At 35.8% G+C, this 26,594-nt stretch overlaps 1 protein-coding gene across 5 annotated transcripts in view; it reads right to left on the bottom strand.

The window, feature by feature from the left end:
- The window catches only part of LEKR1 (leucine, glutamate and lysine rich 1), a 184,839-nt gene that overhangs the window by 143,387 nt on the left and 14,858 nt on the right, over window positions 1-26,594 (bottom strand). For 3 of the 5 annotated variants that reach the window (XM_032852585.1, XM_032852582.1, XM_032852584.1), the window contains exon 3: window positions 20,014-20,228. The exons of 1 other annotated variant lie outside the window; for it this stretch is intronic. In XM_032852585.1, coding sequence (XP_032708476.1) covers window positions 20,014-20,228 — 215 coding nt within the window. Of the gene's footprint in view, window positions 1-12,713; window positions 12,961-20,013; window positions 20,229-26,594 lie in introns of those variants that run through there. One more of the 5 variants, XM_032852587.1, reaches the window with a different exon arrangement.

Genomic DNA, 26,594 nt, shown 5'->3' with positions numbered 1-26,594 from the left:
AGAACATAGTCTAGTACTGTTGAACAACGAAAAGACAATAAAAAGATTAGCTAGTCTTAGACTATATGGTATGAATAAAATTTGTTTAGGTTTCCCAAGGTTTAAGTAATGAATAGTTAAAGATATCAATATAATAAACTCATATGTATACACCTAGACTGGAAAAAAAAACATGATATCGGGGCGCCTGGGTGGCTCAGTGGGTTAAAGCCACTGCCTTCGGCTTGGGTCGTGGTCCCAGGGTCCTGGGATCGAGCCCCACCTCGGGCTCCCTGCTCAGCGAGGAGCCTGCTTCCTCCTCTCTCTCTGCCTGCCTCTCTGCCTACTTGTGATCTCTGCCTGTCAAATAAATAGATAAAATCTTTAAAAAATAAATAAATAAAATAAAAAAACATGATCTCAACTTCCAGGTTTAAATTATTTGTTAATGACCCTGTATCTATTGGAGCCATTTTCAGTGGCCTGAAAAGGAATAAATGCTTTCCCCAGTGGAACTCTACCTTATTTTTCTTGCCTTCCCCATGTTCAGCCCAACCACACTCCCATTCATACCAGCTTACTTCACTGTAGCTAGTATTACTCCACCCCGAAGGCAAAAAATCAGGATCTTAGAAGAGAGGTGAAGGCTTGAAAAGCCCCAGAGATCGAAATGATTACCTAGGAAGTACCCCACCCCATGGGAACTATAGTTCTTTGTTCTATAAAATGTTAATTATTCAAAATCAGTTGTCACAAACATTCTTAATGTGTCTCTTTTAACACTACTTCCACAAATCCAGAGATTACTGCAAAAGTAGAAAAAGCAGAGCCTTGACATGTACAAAAGACCCTTTTAAAAAGGGAGTCCTTGATATATTTCTTTCCCTGGGTGATTATTTCTCTCCCACTCAAGAAACTAAAGGAAGCATGCACGTGTTATTTTCTGGAGGAAGAGGTGATGGTCCAGTTAGATAGGCTCTGCTAATGTCTTCTTCCTTACAACAGAACCTGATACTTCAGCAAGCAGTGAGCCAACTCCCTGCAGTCAGTTCCCCAGAACCCCTGCAGTTGTAGGCAAGCTTTTGATCTTCTAATACAGGAATTTCCCCTGAGTGCTTCACCCCTCATATTCCTGCCTAGAAATGAACATGACATCTGGCAGTGTTGAAGCCATCTTGAGATCACAAGAAGACCAGCATGAGACTCAATTCACTGAGAAAGACAAAGTGAGAGATGGAAAGGGACTGGGTCCCTGGTGACATTACTGAGCTCCCTATATACCCCTTCTTCATGATTTGAGAAACAAAGCCATGTCCCTTTAAGCCACTTGCTGCGGAATGCATTCCTAACTGATATAACTAGTCTATGTGGAAAGCAGATTTGGCAGGGAAGATAATTCATAAAATCTACTTTGTTTGCCCAGTGACACTCTATTCCAGCCAAGTACATTTATAAACTCAGAGACATAATAAACTCTCTGTATTAATTCTGATCCCAAACTGGGGACTCAGTCTGAGTCTCTAAACCCTTGGTACCTACCTATGCCCATTCCTTGGCTGACTGCTTTAGACCTGACTTCTATGGCACAGCTAATTGTTGAGAACAGCCAACCCTGATCAACAAAACTTTCAAGTCTAGTGCCTCACAGTCAGGCCTATTGTACAGCTGCTTAAATCTCTATGCCACAGTCTCAATTTGGTATTAGCAGAATAGAAGTCAAAGAAGAAATGTTTAGCAAACAGAGATGCATTTATATAACTACTGACTTTTGTCAACTAGCTATTGACATTTGTGAAAATGTAATCAATTACTTTGAAAAGTTTTTAGTTATTCAGAGCAATATTTAATTTGGCTAAAATATCAACCCAAGGTCACAACCAAGATGGAATAGCCCTGTTACTCTCAGGTCCTCCCTCTTACAACTAAAAAACCCTGATCGTAACATAACCCAAGTATAGAAAGCCTCTAAAAGGTGAAAAGGAAGACAGATGGCCTAGGAATCTCAGGACTTGAGAAATGCCAAGGCAGTGAGATCCCTGAGTTCCTTATTATCTCCATATATTCCAGACAATGTGCCAAAGTCTCCAAACCAGAAGCACCAATAGCCACAGACAAAAAAGAAAAAGTTCACAGTCGATCAGCAGTAGGGTGACTAACCAACAAAAAACATTCTTGGTAATATCCACCCTCTCGGAGCTAGACATCAACTACAACTGTACCTCCTACCCCACAGTTTCAGTGGGGCTGGGGCCAAGTAGAAAGTTGATCCTCTAATTCACCTGAGTGGTACAGTGTCAGTGGGCTGATCTGGGAGCTGATCTTCCATCTCCCTCTTGCAGAAGTTAAGATATGCTCCAACTCCCCCACAGGGGAAGTATCAGCAGGGCCATTGGAAAGCTAAGCCTCCGCTCCCACGCTGCACCAAGTCTGTACAAAGTAATATAAAGCAGTAGTAGTGACCACTCCACTTTCCCTTCCACTCCTGGAGTCAGTGAGGCCTAGTGGGGAACTAAACCTCCATACCAAGGGACAGCAAAGAGACGAATGAAGCAGTTAAAAACAGTACTAGCAGCACTCCTCTTTCTGTTCTCCAACCAGATCCTGTGTCAGAGGATCTCAGTTAGGAGCCTCCAGCCCTACTCAATGCCAATGAGGCAGAATAAGGTAGTATGAAAGCGAGTAGTCAACAATCTGCTTCCTTTCCTCTGGTGCCAGTGGGACCAGCAGGGAGCTGAGCCTCCACTCCAAGCTGGCATCAACAAAGCAGAATAAAGTGGCAGGAAGCAGGGCTGGGTGGCACTCTACCTCTCCTATCCCTTGGTGTCAGTGGGGCACATAGAGGAGTCAAACTTCTACCCATTCACCTGCAACAAAGCAATGTGAGTCAGCTCTCTGACTCACAGTCTTTGGTGACAGTGAGTTCAGCAGCAGGGAGCCAATGATTTAATCCAGAAGAGACACAAGACAGTGTAAGTTGGTGACCCACTTTAGCCAGAAAAGTGTGAATGGGGCCAAGGGGATAAGTGAACTTCCACTCCACCAGTCTGATACAAGGCAGTATGAGTAAAAACCCACTTTAGCTGGAGTAGTGTCAGTGAGCCCAGCAGGAAGCTGAACAAACATACCCATCTGGCTTTCATGCTATACCTCAATAGGGGGAGTGCCTGCTTAAAAAAAAAAAAAAAAAAAAAAAAAAAAAGATGAAATAAGACGCAGAACATCACAGTATAACCTCAAAACAACCAGTATTCAATGGAAAATCACTCATCATGCCAGAACCAAGAAAATCATAACATTAACAAAAAAAAGATAAACAACAGATCCAACACTGAGATAAATCAAATGTTGGAATTATGTGACAAAGATTATAAAGCAGCCAGCATAAAAATTACCTTAAAAGCAATTAAATATCTATTGAAACAAAAAATAAAGAATCTCAACAAAGAAATAGAAGTTACCAAAAAAAAGAACCAAATAGAGATTATAGAACTGAAAAATGTAATAACTGAAAGAAAAAAATTCACTAGACAGGCTCAAAAGCAGAGTGTAATGACAGAAGACAGAATCAATAAACTTCAGGATAAATCAACAGTATTCACCTAAACTGAGCAGAGAGAAAATAGAAAAAAAAAAAAAAAGACCACAATTAACAAAGTCTCAGAAACATGTGAGACAGTAACAAAAGAGCTAACATTCGTATGATTAGAATCTAAGAAGGAAAAGAGAGAAAGTAGGACAAAATAATAGTCAAAGAAAAAATGGCTGCAAACTTCCTAAATATGGCAAGAGATATAAACCTATAGAATCAACAAACTTTAGGGAAGAACTTTTTCTGTCCAAATATAAATAAGATATATATATATCTTATAGATATATATATCAGAATATAATCCTAAAAATCTTCAAGAAACCAACAGAAATGTAAGAGAAATGGAAAAAAGAGAACCAGAGGAACAAACTGAACACAAATAATTCAATGGCACATTTAAACTCTAACATACCAATAATTGCCTTAAACATAAATGGTCTAAATACATAAATTAAGGGGCACCTGGGTGGCTCAGTCTTTAAGTTGCTTTCAGCTCAGGTCACAATCACAGGGTTCCTGGATGGAGCCCCAGGTCAAGCTCCCTGCCCAGTGAGGAGTCTGCTTCTCCCTCTCCCTCTGCCTTTCTCCTTGGCTCATGCTTTCTCCATCTCTCTCTCATCAAATAAATAAATAAAATCTTTAAAAAAAAATACATAAATTAAAAGATACTGGCCAAGGGCTGCCTAGGTGACTCAGTTGGTTAAGTGATTGACTCTTGATTTCCACTCAGGGTATGATCACAGGGTCATGAGATGGAGCCCCATGTGAGGTTCTACATTTACCAAGGAGTCTGCTTGAGATTCTCTCTCTCCCTCCCCTTGAGCCCCTCTCCACTCTTTCTCTCACTCTCTCTCAAATAAGTAAAAGAAAAAGAGAGACTGGCAGGGTAGATTAAAAAAAAAAAAAAACATGGTTCAACAATATGTTGTCTACTGCATGCTGTCAAAATTTGCTCATAGGTATATTGAGAGCAAAAGAATAGAAATAATAGGGGCGCCTGGGTGGCTCAGTGGGTAAAAGCCTCTGCCTTCGGCTCAGGTCATGATCCCAGGGTCCTGGAATCAAGCCCGCATCGGGCTCTCTGCTCAGTGGGGAGCCTGCTTCTCTTCCTTTCTTTCTGCCTGCCTCTCTGCCTACTTGTGATTTCTGTCTGTCAAATAACTAAATAAAATCTTTAGAATAGAAATAATATACCACGTAAACAGTTTTAACTTTTTTATTTTTTTAAAAGTAGGCTCTACATCTAAAGTGGAGTCCAACACAGGATCTGAACATGGGGCCTGAACTCATGACCCTGAGATCAAGACCTTAGCTGAATTCAAGAGTTGGATGCCAGGGTGCCTGAGTGGCTCAGTGGCTTAAGCCTCTGCCTTCGGCTCAGGTCATGATCTCAGGGTCCTGGGATCGAGTCCTGCATTGGGCTCTCTGCTCCATAGGGAGCCTGCTTCCTCCTCTCTCTTTCTCTCTGCCTGCCTCTCTGCCTACTTGTGATCTCTCTCTGTCAAATAAATAAATTTTATATATATATATATATATATATATATATATATATATATTTAAAAAAAAAAAAAAGAGTTGGATGCCTAACCAACTGAGTTATCCAGGTCCCCCTGTAAACTGTTTTTTTAAAAAAAACAGTAGTGGATATATATGTATCAGATAAAGTAGACTTCTGAGCAAAGAAAATTACTAGAGAGAAAGAAGGACATTACATAATGATAAAAGAATCAATCCACCAGGAACACATACTGATCTTAAATGTGTTCACATTAAACAACAAGATCACAAAATATGTGAAACAAAAATTATCGACTCAAAGAAAAATAGACACATCTACAACCAGAGTTGGGGACTTTTAAAATTCCACTTTTAGTAACTGATAGACGGAAAATCAGCAAGGAAATGAAAGAACTCAACAAAACTATCAACCTAATTGCCATATAAAAAATCCCACCCAACAACAGCAGTACACATATTTTTCTCAAGCACCCATAAAACAGTCACCAAAGCAGCACATGTACTGGGCCAGGAAACCAATTTCAACAAATTTTTAAAAGTTGAAATTATATAGAGCATATTCTCTGACCATAATGGAATCAAGCTAGAAGTCAATAACAAAGATAACAAGAATATCTACAAACACTTCGAAACTAAACATCACACTTTGAAATAACGCATATGTCAAAGAAGTCTCAAAAGAAAATTTTAAAATTATACAAACACACACAGAAAACTAAAATGGAGATGAAAAGTATAGCATATCAGAACATGTACAACACAACTAATAAAGTGAAGAGAATCAAATTCATGAGTAAAACTTTCTATTGGAAATATTAAATGCGTCCATTAGAAAAGAGGGAAATGCTTCCACTAGAAAAGACAGAAGTTCTCAAATATACAATCTAAGAATCACTATATTGTATACCTGAAACTAACATTACACTGTATGTTAGCTAACTGGAATTTAAATGAAAACTTAAATAAAGTTATAAGTTCTTACCTCAAGAAATTAGAAAAAGGAGAGTAAAATAAATCCAAAACAAGCAGAAGAAATACGACAGATAAAAGCAGAAATCAATTAAAAACAAAAAAATGTAAAAAAAGAATAAAGAAAATTTATGAAACAAAAAGCTGGCTCTTTAAAAACATCAACAAAATTTATAAATCTATAGCAGGAATTAAAAGGATAAAAAGAAGACAGAGATTAACAATATCAGGAATGAAAAAGGGAATATCACTACAGATCCTCTAGCCATCAAAAGGATATTAAGGTATTACTATAAACAATAACCCCCAAAATTTGACAACTTAGGATAGAGTTGCTTGAAAACCATGAATTATGAAAGCTCAACCAAGATGAAATAAATAACTTGAGTAGTCTTATAAAAGGCATGGAATCTGTGATTTAAAAGCTATCTAAAACAACAAAAGTCTCCAGGATTAGATGACTTCACTGGAGAATTCTACCAGACATTTAAAGATGAATTAATCAATCTCTTCCAGAAAATAAAAGATAAGGAACCACTTCTCATTAACACAATACCTACACCAGTCAAAAACATAACAAAAAAAAGGAACTACATACCAATATCTCTCAATAATTTAGACAGAAAAACCCTCAACAAAATATTAGCAAATAAGACCTAGTAAACATATATAATATACTAAGACCAAGTGGGATTTATTCTAGGGGTACAAGTCTGGTTCAGTTTTTTTTAAATTAATCAATATATTCCACCATATATGCAGGATTAAGGAGAACAATTACATTACATCAAAGGACAAAGAAAAAACATTTAACAAAATCCATCATCCATTCATGATAAAAACTCAGCCAACTAAGATTAGAGGTGAGCTTCTTCAACTTGATACAGAACATCTACCAAAAAAAAAAAAAAAAAAAAAAAAAAAAAAAACCAACCTTAGAGCTGATGTTACACTTAATGCAGTGTAAGAATGAATGCTTTCCCTCTAAGACTGGGGAATAGGGCAAGAATGTACACTCTCACCACATTTAATCAACATATTACTGGAAGTTCTAGTCACTACAGCAAAACAAAAACAACAACAACAAAAAAGAAAGTAAAGAAAAAAGAAAATTGTCCATATTTGCAGATACCATGATTGTCTGCATTTCTATATGCTAACAATGTCTTTCTGTATACTAACAATGAGCCTGTGGAACAAAAATTAAAAACACAGTATCATTTACAAATGCTCCAAAAAAAAATAAAATACCTGAGTATAAATCAACAAAACATGTACAAGCTCTATATGCTGATAATTACAAAATGCTGATGAAAGAAATCAAAGAAGACCTAAATAAATGGAGAGATATACTGTGTTCATGAATTGGAAGACTCAACATAGTGAAGATGTTAATTCTCCCTAAATTGATACACAGGTTAATTTAATTCCTATCAAAATCTGACCAAGATGTTTTGTAGACACAAGCTTATTCTCAATTTTATATGGAAAGTAAAGAAACTAGAACTAATATAATCTTTTTTTTAAGAATTTATTTATTTTAGGTGTCTGGGTGGCTCAGTTGGCTAAGCGACTGCCTTGGGCTCCGGTCATGATCCCTGAGTCCCAGGACTGAGTCTCTCATCAGGCTCCCAGCTCCACAGGGAGTTGGCTTCTCCCTCTGACTTTCTCCCCTCTCATGCTCTCTCTCTCTTTCTTAAATGGATAAATAAAATCTTCTTTAAAAAATTTATTTATTTTATTTTAGAGAGAGTGTGTGTGAGTTGGGGGCAGGGCAGAGGGAGAGGGAGAGAATCTCAAGCAGACTTGGCACTGAGTCCAGAGCCCAACATGGAGCTCAACCTCATGACCCTGAGCTGAAACCAAGAGTTGGATGCTTAGCCAACCAAGCCACCCAGGTGCCCTAAAACAAACTTTAAAAAGAATAAAATAGGAGGAATCATCCTACCTTTCATATAAAGACCTGCCAAATTCCTATAGTAATCAAACTGTGTGGGACTGGTGGAAAAATAGACACATGGATAAATGGAACAGAATAGTGAACACTAAAATAAACCAACACAAATGTGCCCAACTGATTTTTGACAAATGTGCAAAAGCAATACAATGAAGGGAAGGTGGTCTTAAATAAATGGTGCTGGAGCAACTGAACATTTATAGGCAAGAAATGAACTTTGACCTAAGTCCCATACCTTATAAAAAAAAAATCAAGACAAACAGAATCGTTCTTAAGTGTAAAACATAAAAACTTTTAGGAAAAATGAAACAGAACAAAAAACGTAGAGGAAAATCTTTGGGATTTATGGCCAGGCAAAGAGTTCTTAGACTTGACAAAAGCATGATTTATAGAAAGAAAAACTGCTACATTAAATCTCATCAAAGGTAAAAAGTTTTGTTCTGCAAAAGACCTTGAGAAGAGGATAAAAAGATTGGGAGATAGTATTTACAAACCACATATCCTGAAAAGAACTAGTATTGAGAGTACACAAAAATTTCTCAAAACTCAACACTAGAAAACTCAACATTTCAACTAGAAAATGGACAAAAGATATAAATAGGCACTTCTCCAAAGAGAATATACAGATAACAAATGAGCACAATATTAAGGACTGAAAAGGTCCCTCCAAAATTTGTATGTTGAAGCCCTAATTCCCAATGTGACTGTATCTGGAGATGGAGTCTTTACAGAGGTAATTAAAGTTAAATGACACCATGAGGGTGGGGCCCTAATCTCATAGCACTGGTATCCATGTAAGAAAATGAGGAGACACCAGAAATCTCTCTCTCCAAATGAACAGAGAAGAGGTCGTGTGGGGACACAGTGTGCAGGTAGCTATCTAAAAGTCAGGAAAAGGGGCACCCGGTGACTCAGTCCTTAGGCGTCTGCCTTCGGCTCAGGTCACGATCCCAGGGCCCTGGGATTAAGCCCTACATCACTGGGTTCCCTAATCCTCGTGAAGCCTGCTTCTCCCTCTCCCACTCCCCCTCCTTGTGTCCCTCTCTTGCTGTATATCTGTCAAATAAATAAATAAAATCTTTTTAAAAATATAATAAATAAATAAAAGTCAGGATAAGAGGCCTTGTCAGAAATCAAGCACTTGATCTTGGATTTCTAGCCTCCAAAACTGTGAGAAAATAAATTTCTGTTGTCCAAGCCACACAGTCTGTAGTATTTTATTATGGCAGCCCTGGCAAACTAATACACACATGATGTTTAACATCACGAGCCATTAAGGAAATGCAAATTAAAACCGTGATGAGGTCCCCACTACACACTACTCAGAATAGCTAAAACAAAAAAATAGTTGACATCAAATGCTGGTGAATGTGGAAAAACTGGATGACTCATATACTCCTGGTGAAAATAAAATGGTACAACCACACTGGAACATTATTTGGAAGTTTCTTATAAAGCCAAACATGCAAAAAAATAAATACCAAAAAATAAATAAATAAATAATAAAACTAAACATGCAATTACCCTATAAGCCAGCAACTACACTCTGAACATTTACTCAAAGAAACAAAACTCATGTTCACACAAAAACCTGTTTATAAATATTCACTGCAGCTTCTTTTGTAACAAGGAAAAGCTGAAAATAACCAACATGTCCTTCAGTGAATGCTTGTTGTAAACGATTAAACAAAATGTGGTATATCAATACAATGTAGTACTACTCAGCAATAAAAAAGAATGAACTAGTAATATACACAACTTGGATGCATCTCCAAAGAATTATGCTGAGTGAAAAGGCTATCCCAAAAGACTCATATTCTATGATTCCATCTATACGACATTCTTGAAAGGACAAAATTATAGAAATGGTGGCTGCCAAGAGTCATGAACGGAGGTAGGAAAGGGTAATTGTGGCTATAAAGAGCAACATGAGGAATCCTGTGGTAATGAAACTGTCCTGCATCTTGACTATATTGGTCAATATCTTCATTGCGATGTTATACTATAGTTTTACAAGCTGTTACCAACTGGAGGAAACTGGGTAAATAGTACACGGGATCTCCATTATTTCTTACACTGCATGTGAATCTATCATTACCTCAAAATTAAAGTTTAATGTAATAAATTCATTCAATTCTAAATACAAATATTTCTGACCAATAGTCTGCCATTATGGTTCTTGAATTCTCTGAAATACCCAGCTGTGATCAGTATGCTACTCCATAATGACTAAAGGTAAAACATGCTAGATGTCATTCTGATCAGTTGGTGAGAACCATAAGCTTAAACTAATAGTTTTGATAAACTTAAAATCAATAGAATACCCTAGTAGTAATAATAATAATATATTTAGCTATACAGCATCAATCTGTCTACAAACACAGAATCTCCTTGTGGCTATTCCTTTCCAGAGGAACTGTGAAGTAGACCTCCCAGAGGAGCCCCAAAAGACATTTCTGCCACAATGTCACATTGGGAGCTCACTAATAGATGACAGACACCAAAGGAATTGATATAGAAGTAATAGCATTAATGTATTATAAGCAGAAAGTCAAGGTTAGAAAATGTTATTTGAAACCTATACTTTTTTTTTTAAGTTTCAGACACTCATAATTTTCTGCTTATTTCCTTTGTCTGCTATGTCCTGTTCTTCCTCTTGGTGTGTCTATACTTTGATTGGTTTCATGAGACTTAATGATTCCAGTTGTAAACATTTACACAACATGAAAAGAATAAAAATTTTTAAAGTATTAAGTCACATTTTCAAGTGCCAGCTTAAGACCTCTGGTTTCCAGTCAGGAATGTAAGGAGCTTAGAAGTCAATAGGCTACCCTAATAATAAGTAAAAAGATGAACAAAATGAAAATGAACAGCTCTTGCTAGATTTGTCAGAGAAGTGAGGGCCTAAAGCAAACCACTGCCCCCAAAACTGGAGATAAGGGTAGATACAGAGAAGTACAACTTTTCAGAGCAGAATCCCAGAGAAACCTCCATGGGAACCAATGCGAGGAAACAAAAACCTGAATTGTAACTTGCAAATGACTAGAAACTCACTGTGGACAAGTCTGAGAGATAAAAACTCTAGGGGAACACCATGTTTTTGTGAGTTTTACATCCAGGAGCCCTATCAGGTCCTCAAAGTGAAGATTAGAGAAAAATCTACTTGTGCCTCTGACAAACAGAAGGGAAAAGTAAATATGTTGAAAAATACCAGAGCTTTGTATTCTGTTTAACAAGGCCTGCTCTCAGGAGAAACTATCTTATCAGAGTTTAACCTGCTGGGGTTTTATCAGAGCTCAACTAACCTGGCAAAGGAAAATACCCAGATCCATTCTAGCCATCCTGACCCACATAAGGGTGGGAGTGAGGAGGGGTAAGGCTCTGGCAACTAAGGAACATCTGTGAACTTCACAATGCAGAGGCATAGGCTTACTACAAGACTGAGGTCCAGTCACAGGACCACTGAACACCTCCCCTCATCTCCCACCCACCACATTGCCACTGCATTACTAAAGATCCATTTAGAGCAATTCCTTTTACCAAGTACATTATATCCACCTTTCAAAAAATTGCAAGACATTATTAAAAGGAAAAAAGAAAAAGTTTGATGCAACTGAACAAGCATCAGAACCAGAGGCAGATATGGCAAGAATGTTAGAATTATCACACTAGGAATTCTTTTTAAGACCTTATTTATTTATTTGACAGAGAGAAAGAGAGCATGTACACAAGCAGGCAGAGCGGCAGGCAGAAGGAGATTTCCAGCTGAGCACAGAGCCCAACATGGGGCTCAATCACAAGATCCTGAGATCATGACCTAAGCTGAAGGCAGACACTTAACTAACTGAGCCACCCAAGGTGCCCTGAGACTAGGAACTTTTTTAAAACTATAATGACTATGAAAAGAGTTTAATGGAAAAAGTAGACAACACACAAGACATGTGGATAAGTAAGCAGAGAGATGAAACTTCCAAGAAAGAATCAAAAAGAAATGTTAGAGATCAAAAACATTGTAACAAAATGAACAATGCTTTCAATGGGCTTATTAGTAGACTAGACATCATTTAAGAAAAAATCTCTGAGCTTGAACATATGACAATGGAACAGAAAAGCTTCTAAAACTGAAAAGCAAAGTGAAAAAAAATGAAAAAGAAAGAGAATATTCAAGAACTTTGGGACAACTATAAAAGGTATAACATATACATAACAAGAATAAAAGAAAAAGAAATAAAGGAAAAGAAGAATTGTTTGAGATGATGACTGAGAATTCTTTCCAAATTAATGTCAGATACAATACCACAGATCCAAGAACCCCAGAGTATACCAAGCAGGATAAATGCCAACCCCCCTAAAAAAAACCCAATATGTAGGTATAACATCTCTAAACTATAGAAAATCATGACTAAAGAAAAAAGTCTTGATAGAAGCCAGAGGATAAAAACACCTTACCTGTGGCACCTGGGTGGCTCAGTAGGTTAAGTGTCTGCCTTCAGCTCAGGTCATGATCCCAGGGTGCTGGGATGGAGCCCTGCAATGGGCGCCTTACTCAGTAGGGAGCCTGCTTCTCCCTCTTTCTCTGCCTATTGTTCCCCCTGCTTGTGCTCTTTCTTTCTGTCAAATAAATAATTTAAAAAAACAAACAAACAAACACCAGAAATGACAAAAGGAAACAAAACAAAACAAAACAAAACCCCACCTTACCTATACAGGAACAAAGATAAGTCTTCTATACAACCTCTCCTCACAAATCATGCAAGCAAAAAAAAAGAAAAAAAGAGTGGAATGAAATACTTGCAGTTTGAAAGAAAAAAAAATTAATATAAAACTCTGTATCCTATAAAATTATCCTTCCAAGGTGAAAGAGAAATAAGACTTTCTCAGAGAAACAAAACTTGAGGGTATTTGCCTGCCAGTCAGCATGCTTTGCAAGAAATGTTAAAACACTTCTTCAGAAAAAAGTAAAAGAATACAGAACAGAAACTCAGTCAACATAAAGCAAGAGCATCAGAGAGGGACTAAGTGAACATAAATTAAAAACTTTTTAAGAACAAAGAACAAGAGTAATAAAAATGGTAGATCTGGACCTAACTATATCAGTCATTACTTTGAATGTCAATGGTCGAAATCCATTCATTAAAAGACAGATTGTCAGAGTGTATCAAAAAACAAAACCCAAATATACTTGTCTGCAAGAAACCCATTTTAAATATAAAGATCCAATAGATTAAAAATAAAGCAGTAGAGAAAGACGTACCATGCTAGCACTAATCAAAAGAAAGTGAGAATGTACATATTAGTTTCAGACAGAAAAGACTTCAGAGCAAAGTAGTTACTAGAGTTAAAAAGAGGTATAACATAATGATAAAAGGGGTCAAAACCTCAAGAAAACATAACAATCCTTAACAAGAAAGTCTAACAACAGAGTATCAAAATATGAGGCAAAAGCTTATAGAATTACAAGAATAGATAAATCCACAATTATAGTTGAAGACTTTATAAAAAATGGACAGATCCAGCACATAAAAAATCAATAAGAACATAGTCGAACACAACAGCATCATCAATCAACTGATATAATTGACATTTATGGACTACCTCATCCAAAACAGAATATACATTTTTTTCACGCTCACATGGAACATTCACCAAGACAGACCATATTCTGGGCCATAAAACACATCTTAACAAATTTAAAAGAATAAAAATCATACAGTGTCTGTGCTCAGACCAAAAGGAAATTAAACTAGAAATCAAACAGAAGAGCTGGGAAATCCCAAAATACTTGGAGATGAAAAAATAACATATGGGTCACAGAAGAACTCCTAAGAGAAGCTTAAAAATACTTTAAGTGAAAATGAAAGTACAACTTACTGAAATTTGTAGCATGCAAATCTATATGATCACCTGCATAGAAAATATGAAAGAATCACCAAAAATCTCCCAGAACTAGTAAGTGATTATAGCAAGGTTGCCAGATACAAGGTGAACATTCAAGAGTCAATTTCTTATATACTACAAACACATGGAATTTGAAATTAAAAACAGATTACCATTTACATTAGTACCCCCCAAATGAAATACTTGGGCACAACCCTAAGAAACTCTAACAAAATCTGTACAAGATCTAAATAAGAAAACAAAATGTAGATAATCCAGCTTAGAAATGGGCAGAAGTCATAAGTAGACATTTTTCCAAAGAAGAAGAACAGATGGCCAACAAACACATGAAAAGATACTCAACATCACTCATCAACAGGGAAATATAAATCAAAACCATGATGAGATACCACATTATACCTGTCACAATGGTTAAATTAACAACACAGGAAACAACAGATGTTGGAGAGGATGCCAAGAAAGGGGAACCCACTTACGCTGTTGGTGAGAATGCAAACTGGTGCAGCCATTCTGGAAAACAGCATGGAAGTTCCTCAAAAAGTTAAAAATAGAACTACTCTATGACCCAGCAACAGCACTAATAGGTATTTACCCAAAGGATACAAAAACAAAAACAAAAACAAAAACCCAGATTCAAAGGGGTACATGCATCCCAATGTTTACAGCACATTATCAATAATAGCCAAACTATGGAGAGAGCCCAAGTCCCATCGGCTGATGAATAGATAAAGATGATGTGGGAGATATATCTATCTATATCTATCTATCTATCTATCTATCTATCTATCTATCTATATGAAATCATTTGTGGAATTTAAGGAACAAACATAAAGGAAGTGGGGGGGGAGGGGAAAGAGAGGGAAACAAACCATAAGAGACTCTTAACAATAAAGAACAAACTGAGGGGGCACCTGGGTGGCTCAGTGGGTTAAGCCTCTGCCTTCGGCTCAGGTCATGATCTCAGGGTCCTGGGATCGAGCCCCACGTCGGGCTCCGTGATCAGTGGGGAGCCTGCTGCCCTCACCCCCTGCCTGCCTCTCTGTCTACTTGTGCTCTCTCTCTCTCTCTGTCAAATAAATAAATAAATAAAAATCTTTAAAAAAATAAAAAAATTAAAAAAAAAAAAAGAACAAACTGAGGGTCAATGGTGAGAGGTGGGTGAGGGATGGGCTAAACAGAGGGTGGGTATTAAGGAGAGCACTTGTTGTGATGAATATTGGGTGTTATATGTAAGTGATGAATCACTAAATTCTAAATATTACACTATATGTTAACTAACTAAAATTTAAATAAAAATTCAAAAGAAAGAAAAAAGAAAACAAAGAATAACTAAATAAATTGAGAGATATTCCATGTTTTGGACAGGAAGACTCAGTATATGAAGTTATCAATTCTTCCCAACTTGATGTACAGATTTAATTCAATATCAATTAAAAATTCTACAAGTTATTTTGTGGCTATGAAAAAATGGATTCTGAAATTTACAAGGCGAGACAAAAGACCTAATAGCCAATTCAATATTGAAGGAGAAAAAAAAAATTTGGATTGACACTACCTGGCTTCAAATTTACTATAAGCTACAATAATTAAAATAATGTAGTACTGGTAAAAGAACAAAGATTAATAGAACAGAATAGAGAGTCCAGATACAAAGTCAACTGCTCTTTGACAAAGGAGCAAAGGCAAACACAATGGAGAAAAGAGAGTCTCGTTAACATAGCGTGCTGAAAGTAACTAGAAGACATCCACATGCAGAAAAACAAACAAAAAAACCTAGACCTTACAACCTTCCAAAAATTAACTCAAATGTATCATAGACCTAAATATAAAATACAAAACTAGAAAATGACAGGAGAAAAGTTTGATTACCTTGGTTATGGTGATAACTTTTTTAGATACAACACCAAAGACAAGTATCATGAAATAAACAATAAGATGGACTTCATTAAATTTAAATATCTGCTCTGCTAAAGAGAATGTCAAGAGAATTAGAAGACAAAGCCACAGACTTGGAGAAAATACTTGCAAAAAACATATCCAATAAAGAAGTATTATCAAAAATATACAAGGAACTCTTAACAACACTAAGAAAACAATCAATCTGATATAAAAATGGGCAAAAGGGCTGGGGTACCCCCACTGACACAGCTGGTTAAGCATCAGTCTCTCAGTTTTCACTCAGGTCAAGATCTCAGGGTCATGAGATAGAGCCCCACATTGGGCTTCAAGCTCAGTATGGGGGCTGCTAAAACTCTCCCTCTGCCCATCCCCACCCACAAACACATAAATAAATAAATAAATCTTTTTTAAACAATGTGGGGCGCCTGAGTGGCGCAGTCATTTAACCATTTAACTCTTGGTTTCAGCTCAGGTTGTGATCTCGGGGTCCTAATATCAAGCCCCGAGTTGGGCTCCATGCTTAGTGTGGAGTCTGCTTGAGATTCTCTCTCCCTTACCATACCCCTCCCACTCATGATCTTTCTCTCTTTCTCTAAAATAAATACATCTTTTTAAAAATGGGAAAAAGACCTAAACAACACCTTATCAAAGAAGAACAAATAACAAGCATTTGAAAAGATGTTCAACATTATATGTCATCAGGGAAATGAAAATTAAAACTACAATGAAATACTACTACACACCTATTAGAATGGCCAAAATCCAAAACACCAACACCACCAAATTCTGGTGAAGATGTTCTCACTCATTGCTGCAAGGAAAGCAAATTGATAGAGCCACTTTGAAAGACAATGTGGCAGGTTCTTACAAAATTATACATACTCTTACCATATGATCCAGGAATCAAATTCTTGGGTATTTATTAAATACAGCTGAAAATGTAGGTCCATACAAAAACCTGCACATGAATATTTATGGCAGCTTTACTCATAATTGCCAAAACTTGGAAGCAATCAAGATGGCCTTCAGAAGGTGAAAGGAGAAATAAACTGTGGTGCATCCAGACAATGGAATATTATTCAATGCTAAAAAGAAATGCCCTATCAAGCCATTAAAAGACATGCAGGAAACTTAAACGCTTAAATACTTACTACTAAGTAAAAGAACTTGAAAAGGCTATATATTGTATGATTGTATATATGACATTCTGGAAAAAAAACAAAACTATGAAGAGAGCAAATGAAACAGTGGTTGCCAATCCTTAAGAGGGAGGGAAGGATGAATCAGCAGAGCATGGAGGATTTATGTCTTCATGAACGGGATTAGTGTCCTAAAAGAGACTTTGGAGAGCTCTCTTGTCTCTTCTACCTTGTAAGGATATAGCAAGAAGACAGCTATCTATGAACCATGAAGGGGTGGGAGGAGCTACCCTTCCAAATACACCAGCATCTTGATCTTGGACTTCCCAGCCTCCAGAATTGAGAGAAATAAAAAAATAATGTTGTTTATAACCATCCAGTCTATGGTACTTGTTATATCTGCCCAAATGGACCAAGACATCAATAGTATAAAACAGAAAAAAAAAATAGTATAAAACAGAGAGTCCAGAAATTTACTAGAATAGAAATTAGTAGGTGGCATTTCAAATCAAGGAAGAAAGAATAAAAGATATAAAAAAATAACATTGGGACAACAAGTCACACATTTAGAAAACAACAATAAACATGAAATTATAAATCCATCAGACAAAAATTAATTCCAAATAGATTAAAAAATTAACTAAAGGGGCACCTGGGTGGCTCAGTGGCTTAAGCCTCTGCCTTTGGCTCAGGTCATGATCTCAGGGTCCTGGGATCAAGCCCCACATCAGGCTCTCTGCTCAGCAGGGAGCCTGATTCCTGCTCTCTGTCTCTCTGCATGCCTCTCTGCCTACTTGTGATCTCTGTCAAACAAATAAATAAAATTTTTTAAAAATTTAACTAAAACATCAATGCTATAATAATTTTAAACATATGCTGGTTTTTCAACTGGGCTAAATCTAGGTTATTGTTAATCAGGTAAGTTTCTGTTGTTCACAACCAAGAGAACTTGACACAGAACCCTGATCAGAATTTGGCATGGAATAGTAAACAAACAAACAATCAATGCAGAAAAAACACAATGAACAAAAAGATAAGCAACCATGAGAAAATATTAGCAACATATATAAACAAAGTATAATATCCATGTTATATTAAAAACTCCTATAGATAAAATTAACCTAATAGAAATTTGGACAATAGATATGAACAAATAATTAATAGAGGAAGAAATATAAATGTCTAATAAAAACATATGAAAAAATGTTCAACATCATTAGCAATAAAGAAACACAAATTAAACACCAAAGAAGTAACTTTTTTGACTCAAGAAAAAAGCAAAAATTTGATGGGATGCCTGGGTGGCTCAGTCAGTGAAGCATTCAACTCTTGATTTTGGCTCAGGCCGTGATCTCAGGGTCATGAGATCAAGCCCTGCATCAGGCTCCACAATAGGCATGGAGCCTGCATGGGATTCTCTCTCTTCCTCTACATCTGCCCCTCTCTCCCCTTAAAAAAAAAGTAAAAATCTGAAAAACTCTAATATTAACAACAAGTAGGAAAATGGCCACTTTATAAACAATTGGCCAAATAAAAATTAACACTATCTTCTCAAAGGACAATTTGGTATAACATTTATTAGAATTTTAAATTGACTTTTCCTTTCTTTCAGCAACTTCATGTCTAGGAATTTATCCCACAGAAAATATACATACAGTAATAAGTATTGGAAATAATCTAAATGTTGAAAAGAAAAACAGTTAAGTAAATTATAGCATATTCTTAGTAAGGAAAATGTAACAGATAAAAAGATAAATCTATATATATTAACATGGAACAATTTTCAATATATATAAATTAAGTGGCAAAAGTCACAGAATGATATATTTAATATATTGCTTATATTAAAAACTGGCCTATTAAAAGATAAAGGTTTTTAAATTATGTGTCTTATATAATACATTAGATATCTTAAAGAAATATATCTATAATGAGGGTAAAGGCACAACAAAGGACCTAGAAAGATATACACCAAGCCATTAAAAGCAATTTTATCTCCAGTAAGAAGAAATCAGAATAAAAAGGGAACTCCTTGCCTTTTCTTCTATATACTTCTTTTATTTTGTGTATTTATATATGACTTATATAATGTAATATGTTATTAAAGTAAAATGTAAATACAGCAAGCAAAAGAATTTCTGCTCTGACAGGCAAAAACCCTCCAACTCTAAAATTTTAAACTGAATATTCAAACTTTTTATTTTTCTACCCAAATATTACAAAATACTTTATTATTCAGATTTGAAATTCAAGAAACTGTAACAAAATTTTCTTAGTAATAGTCTAAGAACTATCAGGCTCAATGGAGATTTAATGTAATTATAAAAATTTATAATAAAATGTAATTGAAGTTCTTAATCCTAGGAGATCTAACAAAGTTCCTACTTTTACAAAGACCTGATACTCATTACCTTCATTAATTCAAGATTTACTAACATCAACTGTTGATATTTTAAATGGAGAAATATTCACTTATAAAAAAGGAAAAGCTGTAAAATACCAGCAAAACCCTTCTACATAAGTGTCTGTATAAAACCAGTGAGGTGTCTTTAAGCAGACTAAATTGCTTAATTTATTGATTCAACAGCATCAAGAACCCATTCTTCAATTTTATTCAAATTTCAGTGATTTAGAATCATGTACCAATATTAATGTTTTGGCAACCTTTTCAAAACATGAAAGCCTTATTCTATAATCTAAATGTTTGAGGCCATTTAAAAACAACATCAAGTATCAAAAACTATCAAAATTCACCTGGTTTTTGCTAGACAAATCTTCCTAATGATAAAATTAGGATATACATCTGGGGAAAATTAAAACTTGACCCATCTCACCATATAATTGCTGAATTAACTGATCTGTAATTATTTAAATACATGTCTTAAAGAAATGCTCAAACTATCGTAATTATATTTAATAATTATTAATAATAAAATGAACTCAAAAATATTAAATTGTAACATAACTGATACAGAGAAATTTTAGGAAAACATTCAAAGTCTATTTCTTTCCTGTACTTTTCTTTCAAACTAAATAAATGACAGAAGAGAGTAATAGACTCTAACCTTTCTGTTTTGGATTCATTGTCAATTTTGTACTGTTCAAAATCTTGAATAAGAGACCGTAGCTTTTCTTGAAGTCTCTTTTCACGGTCTACACTTCCTTGATAAAATTTCATCTCTTTTTCCATCGCCTTCACTTTTTCTTCCATAGCCTTAAACTCGTGAAGGATCAGATAGCTGACTCCACAGTACTTACAAACTTTTTCTTCAGGAGACATCTAGAAAACAGACAGACATACATACATTGAAAGGATATTTTTTAAATTCTGAAAAGCAAAGTTCCACTGAAGATGTCATTGCAATTATGCCAGTCAGCTGAAGTAAATGTACACTGGACTATGCCACGGAGTAATAATTATGACATTGATTACATCTGGGTAAAATTTTTAAAACTGGCATGATACCAACTCTGACACAAAATCTTGGAATTAGAAAAGGTCTTTCGGAGTGATTATTTCTCCACAGTATCTCTAAGAAAGATTTACCCTTGGAATATTTTCCATAAAATAAAACTAAAAATGATGAAAACATCTTTAAAATTCTTGTTTTAAGATGAGTTTTCCATGAAGTGGAGAGAAATCACTGGCCTTTTACTGCCAGCTGCACTGTGAACCTGGAGATGCTTCTTGGCTTTTTTCAGATCTTATTTTTCCTCATTTATAAAATTCTGGCATTGGACCAAATGAACTCTTAAGTTCCTGTTCAGTTTTTAACATTTTATGATTTTTACAGAATTTAGCAGAATTTATGCCAGAATTCTATAATAAAACCACAAATAGCAAAAACATTTTGTACCCAACCTCTTCTCTCTCTGTTCTTTTCCCTTCACATAGGTACAGTAGATACCTGTGGTAGATTTTCTAGATAGGGAAATGGTGACCACTGAAGTTGAATAACCAGTTGATACATGGAGACACAGGTTAAACCCAAGTCTATCTAAACCCAGCACCTACGCCTGTAACCATTTATGTTATACTTATCTGCCATATGACGGTCAGCTAAATCGTCTTCCTTCCATCAAATAAAATGTTCATACATCTCCAGTCAACATAAGAGCAGTGAAAAATGGAATTTTAAGCAAAGTCAAGAGAGAGGTACTTCTTTTTTCTGTCTCAAGTATATAAATATTCTTCAAGTAGACTACTCTACTTGTCCTGCTATTCACAAAGAATGAGAGACGGCTTCATTAAATATTTGCTCCAAGGCACTAAAATGAAAGCAACACTTGAAGGGTTACTTTTAATGCAACCTCCCTTACGATTGTAGAAACTTCTCCCTCTCCCACTCCCTCTGGCTTGTGTTCCCTCTCTTGCCGTGTCTCTGTCAAATAAATGAATAAAATCTTTTTTTAAAAATTGCTTTTAAAAAAAGAGGGGGGGGTGCCTGGGTGGCTCAGTCATTAAGCGTCTGCCTTCAGCTCAGGTCATGATCCCAGAGTCCTGGGATCAAGCCCTGCACGTGGGTCTCTCTGCTCAGTGGAAAGTCTGCTTCTCCCTCTCCCACTCACCCTGCTTGTGTTCTCTCTCTCGCTGTGTCTCTCTGTGTCAAATAAATAAATAAAATCTTTCTTAAAAATTTCTTTTAAAGATTGTAGAAACTGCTCCCATAACTAGGAGTGACACTACCTCATCTGCCTATCAGTACAATTACACAAGAGTCAGATGAAACAAACTAGTAACAAATTCTTACACAGTAACATTTTGCTCATCTAAAGTTCAATAATAAAAATTTCAAATTAAAAAACATAATACTGTGGGATACAGATGAATAACTATGTCAATCATCTAACTGCCAGCAATACCAAATTTACAGATTTGTAAAATAACAAGTTTGGAAGAAATCATAAAGATAACTTGGTTCAAGCTCTGGATGGGTTCCTAAAGTCTATTCCAATCTAGTAAGTCGTTATCCTGACTTTATTTCAACATCCCAAATGATATAAGCAGCCTGTCTATCTTCTGATGGCTTTGTCTATCAGGAAATTCCTTCTCATGCTGACCCCAGATCTGCCTCCCTGGAACATCCACTGGCCCTAGACCTCCTAGAAACCATGTGGAACAACACGGAGCTCTTTCTAATACTTAAAAGCAGCTTTCAGGAACACTCCATATCTTCTCTTCTCCAGGTCAACACTTCCAGTTCCCTCAGCTGTTTCCCATATGACATGTTTTTTAATTTCTTCCTTATTCTAAATAATTTCCTCTGAACTTGTTCCAGTGTTCTATATATGTCTCAAAGTATGGTGCCCAGAATTTAATACTCCAGTGTGGTTGGTCTCACTAAAACAGAGTAAGAGAGGGCTCAAACCTCCCTCATTCTAATATCTCATAAGTAATAACAATGGAAGTATTTTCTACTGCAACCTTAGATCACAACTGTCTTCCGTATTTTCAGCAATTATATGTTAATATTATATACTACAACAGGGTTTTGTGTTAAATAAAGGCCCTATTTTTAAAAAGTACTTAGTACAAAATTATCTTTCATTATATTAGATATACCAATCTATTCCTTCCCACCTATGTCTGCTTTTTTAGAGAATCCACCTTCTACGGTAGTGACTGCTCTGATTGGTAAAATGGCTAAAACTCTGTCTACCCATCCTCCCTACCCATGGCTGATTGGGGGATGAGGATTAGATATTAGACCAAGAAGAACCAAGCCCTAAGCTGGTATAAGCCAAACAGACTTATAAGTGTTGAAGACCCAGGTATTTGGGACACCTTTAGGCAGTCTTAATAGAGAAGGATCATATGCAAGGTACAGAGTTAGCCACATTACTGGAATGAGGGAGAAAAATGAGAAGACACACAGAGACAAGATAAGACAAAGATAATGTGGATCCAGAGTAAGAGAGGAGAAAAAGAACCAATGCCCTGAGAATTCCTCACCTCAGTTCCTCCTGAGACCTAGCTGCCCTACTTGCCTTTAGGGGTCCATGCCCAATCTTCCTGCACTACTCCCCTACCCCCTTAAACTACCTATTGCTTATAACCAAAAAACTTAATTCTATTATGTAATAGGTTTTCAGATAGAAAGGCAGAAAAATAAATATAATTATAAATGTCAATAAATAAATAACATATATACTTATACATAAATATCTTAGGCACACATGTATTTTGGAAATAGGTGTGTCTTAGACTCAGCCTTTATTTACTGACTTTGGTATCCAGGAAATTTTAAACTTTGTGTCTTTTTCAAAACTGATCCTTATAAGTTGCTTTATTCATCCAGTTCATTGATTAAAAATATTGACTATGACAAAATTGAGGAAAGAACTCCACAGCATGTCAGCACATTTGAAGAGCTGAAGATACACTTTTCAGCTGGTTACTAAACTACCCAATTATCTTTATACTGATTCATATCATCCTCAGGAATATTATGACAAACTTTGTCAAATGTCTTTATAAGGCCCATATTTTCTATGGCTACCACAGTTCCTAGATCTAGTAACTGAAAACAAAATGGAATGGCAGAACTTACATAACACTTCCCTAATGAACATAAATTTGGCTCAAGAGTTATTGCTTTCTCTAGCATATCCTCACAAATCACCTTTTATTTTTTAAGATTTTATTTATTTATTTATTTATTTAAAAGAGTGAGAGCTCACATGCCTGTGCATGAGTTGGGGGAGGGGCAGAAGGAGAAGGAGAAGCAGACTCCCCACTCAGCAGAGAGCCTGATGCCAGGCTGGATCCCAGGGCCCTCAAACCATGACCTAAGCTGAACACAGATGTTTATCTAACTGAGCCACTCAGGTACCCCCCATCACTGTCTAATAAATATATTCTAGTATATTGTCTGGGATTGAAATTGAGTTCCCTGGTTGTGACTTATGGTTATTTTACACATGGGATGGCATGTGTACGTTATCCTCTTACTCTCTCCATGTTCTCAAAGATCACCAAGAGTAGTTCCACAATCCCATTTACTAGTTCCTGTAAATATAATTTATCTAGGTCAAGAGACCTGAACTAATTCTGAGCAGATGGGTATTTTCTTATAATTCCTTTGCTCATTGTGAGTTTTGGTTCCTTCTCATCAATTTGAAAATTATATTTCTTACGTGGAGGCACTTTCATTCTTAACCTTATGCCCATTATTCATGGTTCTTGCCCAGATTCTGGCAAAATGCCTTATCCTCATCCCAAAGAAGACTCTTGCTGGCTGGAGCTTATTTGCAGCCTGATGTACAAAACAGAAAGAGTACACATTTCATAGTTACAAAAGCTATTAGAATGTTATTCTACCACAGCCATTAAGGTGGGGTGGAGGGAGCTGAAATATATGAAGTAATACTTTTTATAGAACAGGTCTTCTAGAAGTTCAACAAAGAGAGCCCAAACATGACATTATGATCTAGGAAACAAGACAATCAAATTACAAAATAATAAGTCCATAAGAAGAGTCTCCAAATTTGGCCTAGTACAATCTGAATCACTGATTGATCTATGCTAAATAAGGATATTGAACAAAAGTTTTCAATGTTATTAACTTGTAAATAATTTTCCATAAGTAAAACTACAATATTAAGAAATGTAATAACCCTTTCAAATTCTTAGTTTGTATGGGATAATTACTTAGGACATTTTTGTCAAACTTGAGAAATTATTGAATACTGTAATTATGTTTCCAAATGAAGTAAGTAAAAGTTATCTGTTTTTTATGAAACATAATTTGTGCTTCATTCTTATAACTTGTGTTATATCATGTCCTCATTTTGTAAGTAAAATAATGACATGCTGTCATTTTTGACAAAAGAGCTATCATTAGCAGGATGTTTTTGCTTTCTACAAGATGCACTTTGGCGGAGGCATTAACAAATACAGGATATTAAACAAACGTACAGTTCTTTAAAAATAAATTATAAAATAAACTGCTCATGTGCAGTGTTTGTACTTTTAAAATTTTGTTATTTAACATATGTTATTTTAACATAAAAATGATGCAAAATTTTTTAAAGGTTTAATTTTCAAAGTTCTTGTTTGTGCTTTACCTAGAAAAGGCACTCGAGTAACCTACTTCTTGCTGCCCATCTGAGGCATTCTCTGCTCCAAAACCCCTCCCAGGCTTTTCATACTTGAATAAGGAAGAAAAAAATAGGTAAATTATTTCACAAAGGTAAGAGTGACAGCAATATAAAATGTTAACCTTTCTAAGAGGCTTTCCATTCAAAAAGATGCAGAGTGTCTAGCTAGTGAATTTCATTAGGATTAGGAGAAACACTCTAAGACAGGACAGTGTACCTCTTGAATCATTAAGTATACAGGCCACCTGACCATTTCATAATACCATCAGGACCCTTCCTTATCAATAAGTCAAACTGCTATACCACCAATTTAAAGATCAACTGGCAAAAAATATCTACAAAAACCCCTATGCCAACATTATAGGTAACAGTGAAAATTTATGTGTTTTTTCCTCTAATATCAGTAGCAAGGCATTCTCTCCACTCTTATTCAACATAATTCTGGAAGTTCTAGCCAGGGCAAGAAGGCAAGAAGAAGTAAATGGTATACATACAAGAAAGAAAGAAAAAAAGAAAGAAAAGAAAAGGGAAAGGAAAAGAAAAAGAAAAGAAAACTGTTCCTATTTGAGAGGACATGATTGTCTACATAGAAAATCCCAAGAATCTACAATAAAACTAGAACAAATAAGTTCAAGCAAGATCAATAATCGAAGAATAACATACAGAAACTAATTATATTTGTACAGACTGCCAGTGAACACATGGATAGGGAAATTAAAAATACAACACTGATTGCTCAAAAAAATGAAATACTTAGGTGTAAATCTAACAAAACATATACAGTACTTATATGCTAAAAACTATAAAATGCTGATGAAAAAAAACCAAAGAAGATCCAAATACACAGAAAAACATACTGAAGACTCAAAATATTAAAAATAGCAATTGCCGGGGCGCCTGGGTGGCTCAGTGGGTTAAAGCCTCTGCCTTCAGCTCAGGTCATGATCCCAGAGTCCTGGGATCGAGCCCCACATCGGGTTCTCTGCTTGGCAGGGAGCCTGCTTCCCCCTCTCTCTTTCTGCCTGCCTCTCTGCCTACTTGTGATCTCTGTCTGTCAAACAAATAAGCAAATAAATAAATAAATCCTAAAAAAAAGTAGCAATTGTCCCCAAATTTATATATATAGGCTTAATGTAATTCTTTCAGCAAAATTTCAGCAAAATGTTTTTAAAGATATAGATGAGATTGTTCTCAAATTTATATGGAAAGGCAAAGGAACCAGAAGAGCTAAAACAATCTTGAAAAAAATGAAGTGGAAAGAATCATTTTACCTGATTTCAAGACATACTATAGCAATCAAGACTGTGTGGTATTAACAGAGCGATGGACACATAGATCAAGGGAACAGAATAGCAAACCCAGAAATAGATCTGCATAAATATGCCAAACTGATTTTTTGCAATGGTCCGAAAGCAACTCAGTGAACGAAAGACAGCCTTTTCAACAAATGGTGAGGGAACAATTGGATACTCATAAGTTAAAAGGAAGGAGGTAAGGAAGAAAAGAGGGAGGGAAGGGAGGGAGGGAGGAAGGAAGGGAGGAAGAG

The sequence above is a fragment of the Lontra canadensis genome, unplaced genomic scaffold (genome assembly GCF_010015895.1).
Source record: "Lontra canadensis isolate GAN:19392208 unplaced genomic scaffold, GSC_riverotter_1.0 scaffold6, whole genome shotgun sequence".
In the NCBI taxonomy this organism is placed as follows: Eukaryota; Metazoa; Chordata; class Mammalia; order Carnivora; family Mustelidae; genus Lontra; species Lontra canadensis.
This window is presented reverse-complemented; position numbering and strand designations above follow the sequence as displayed.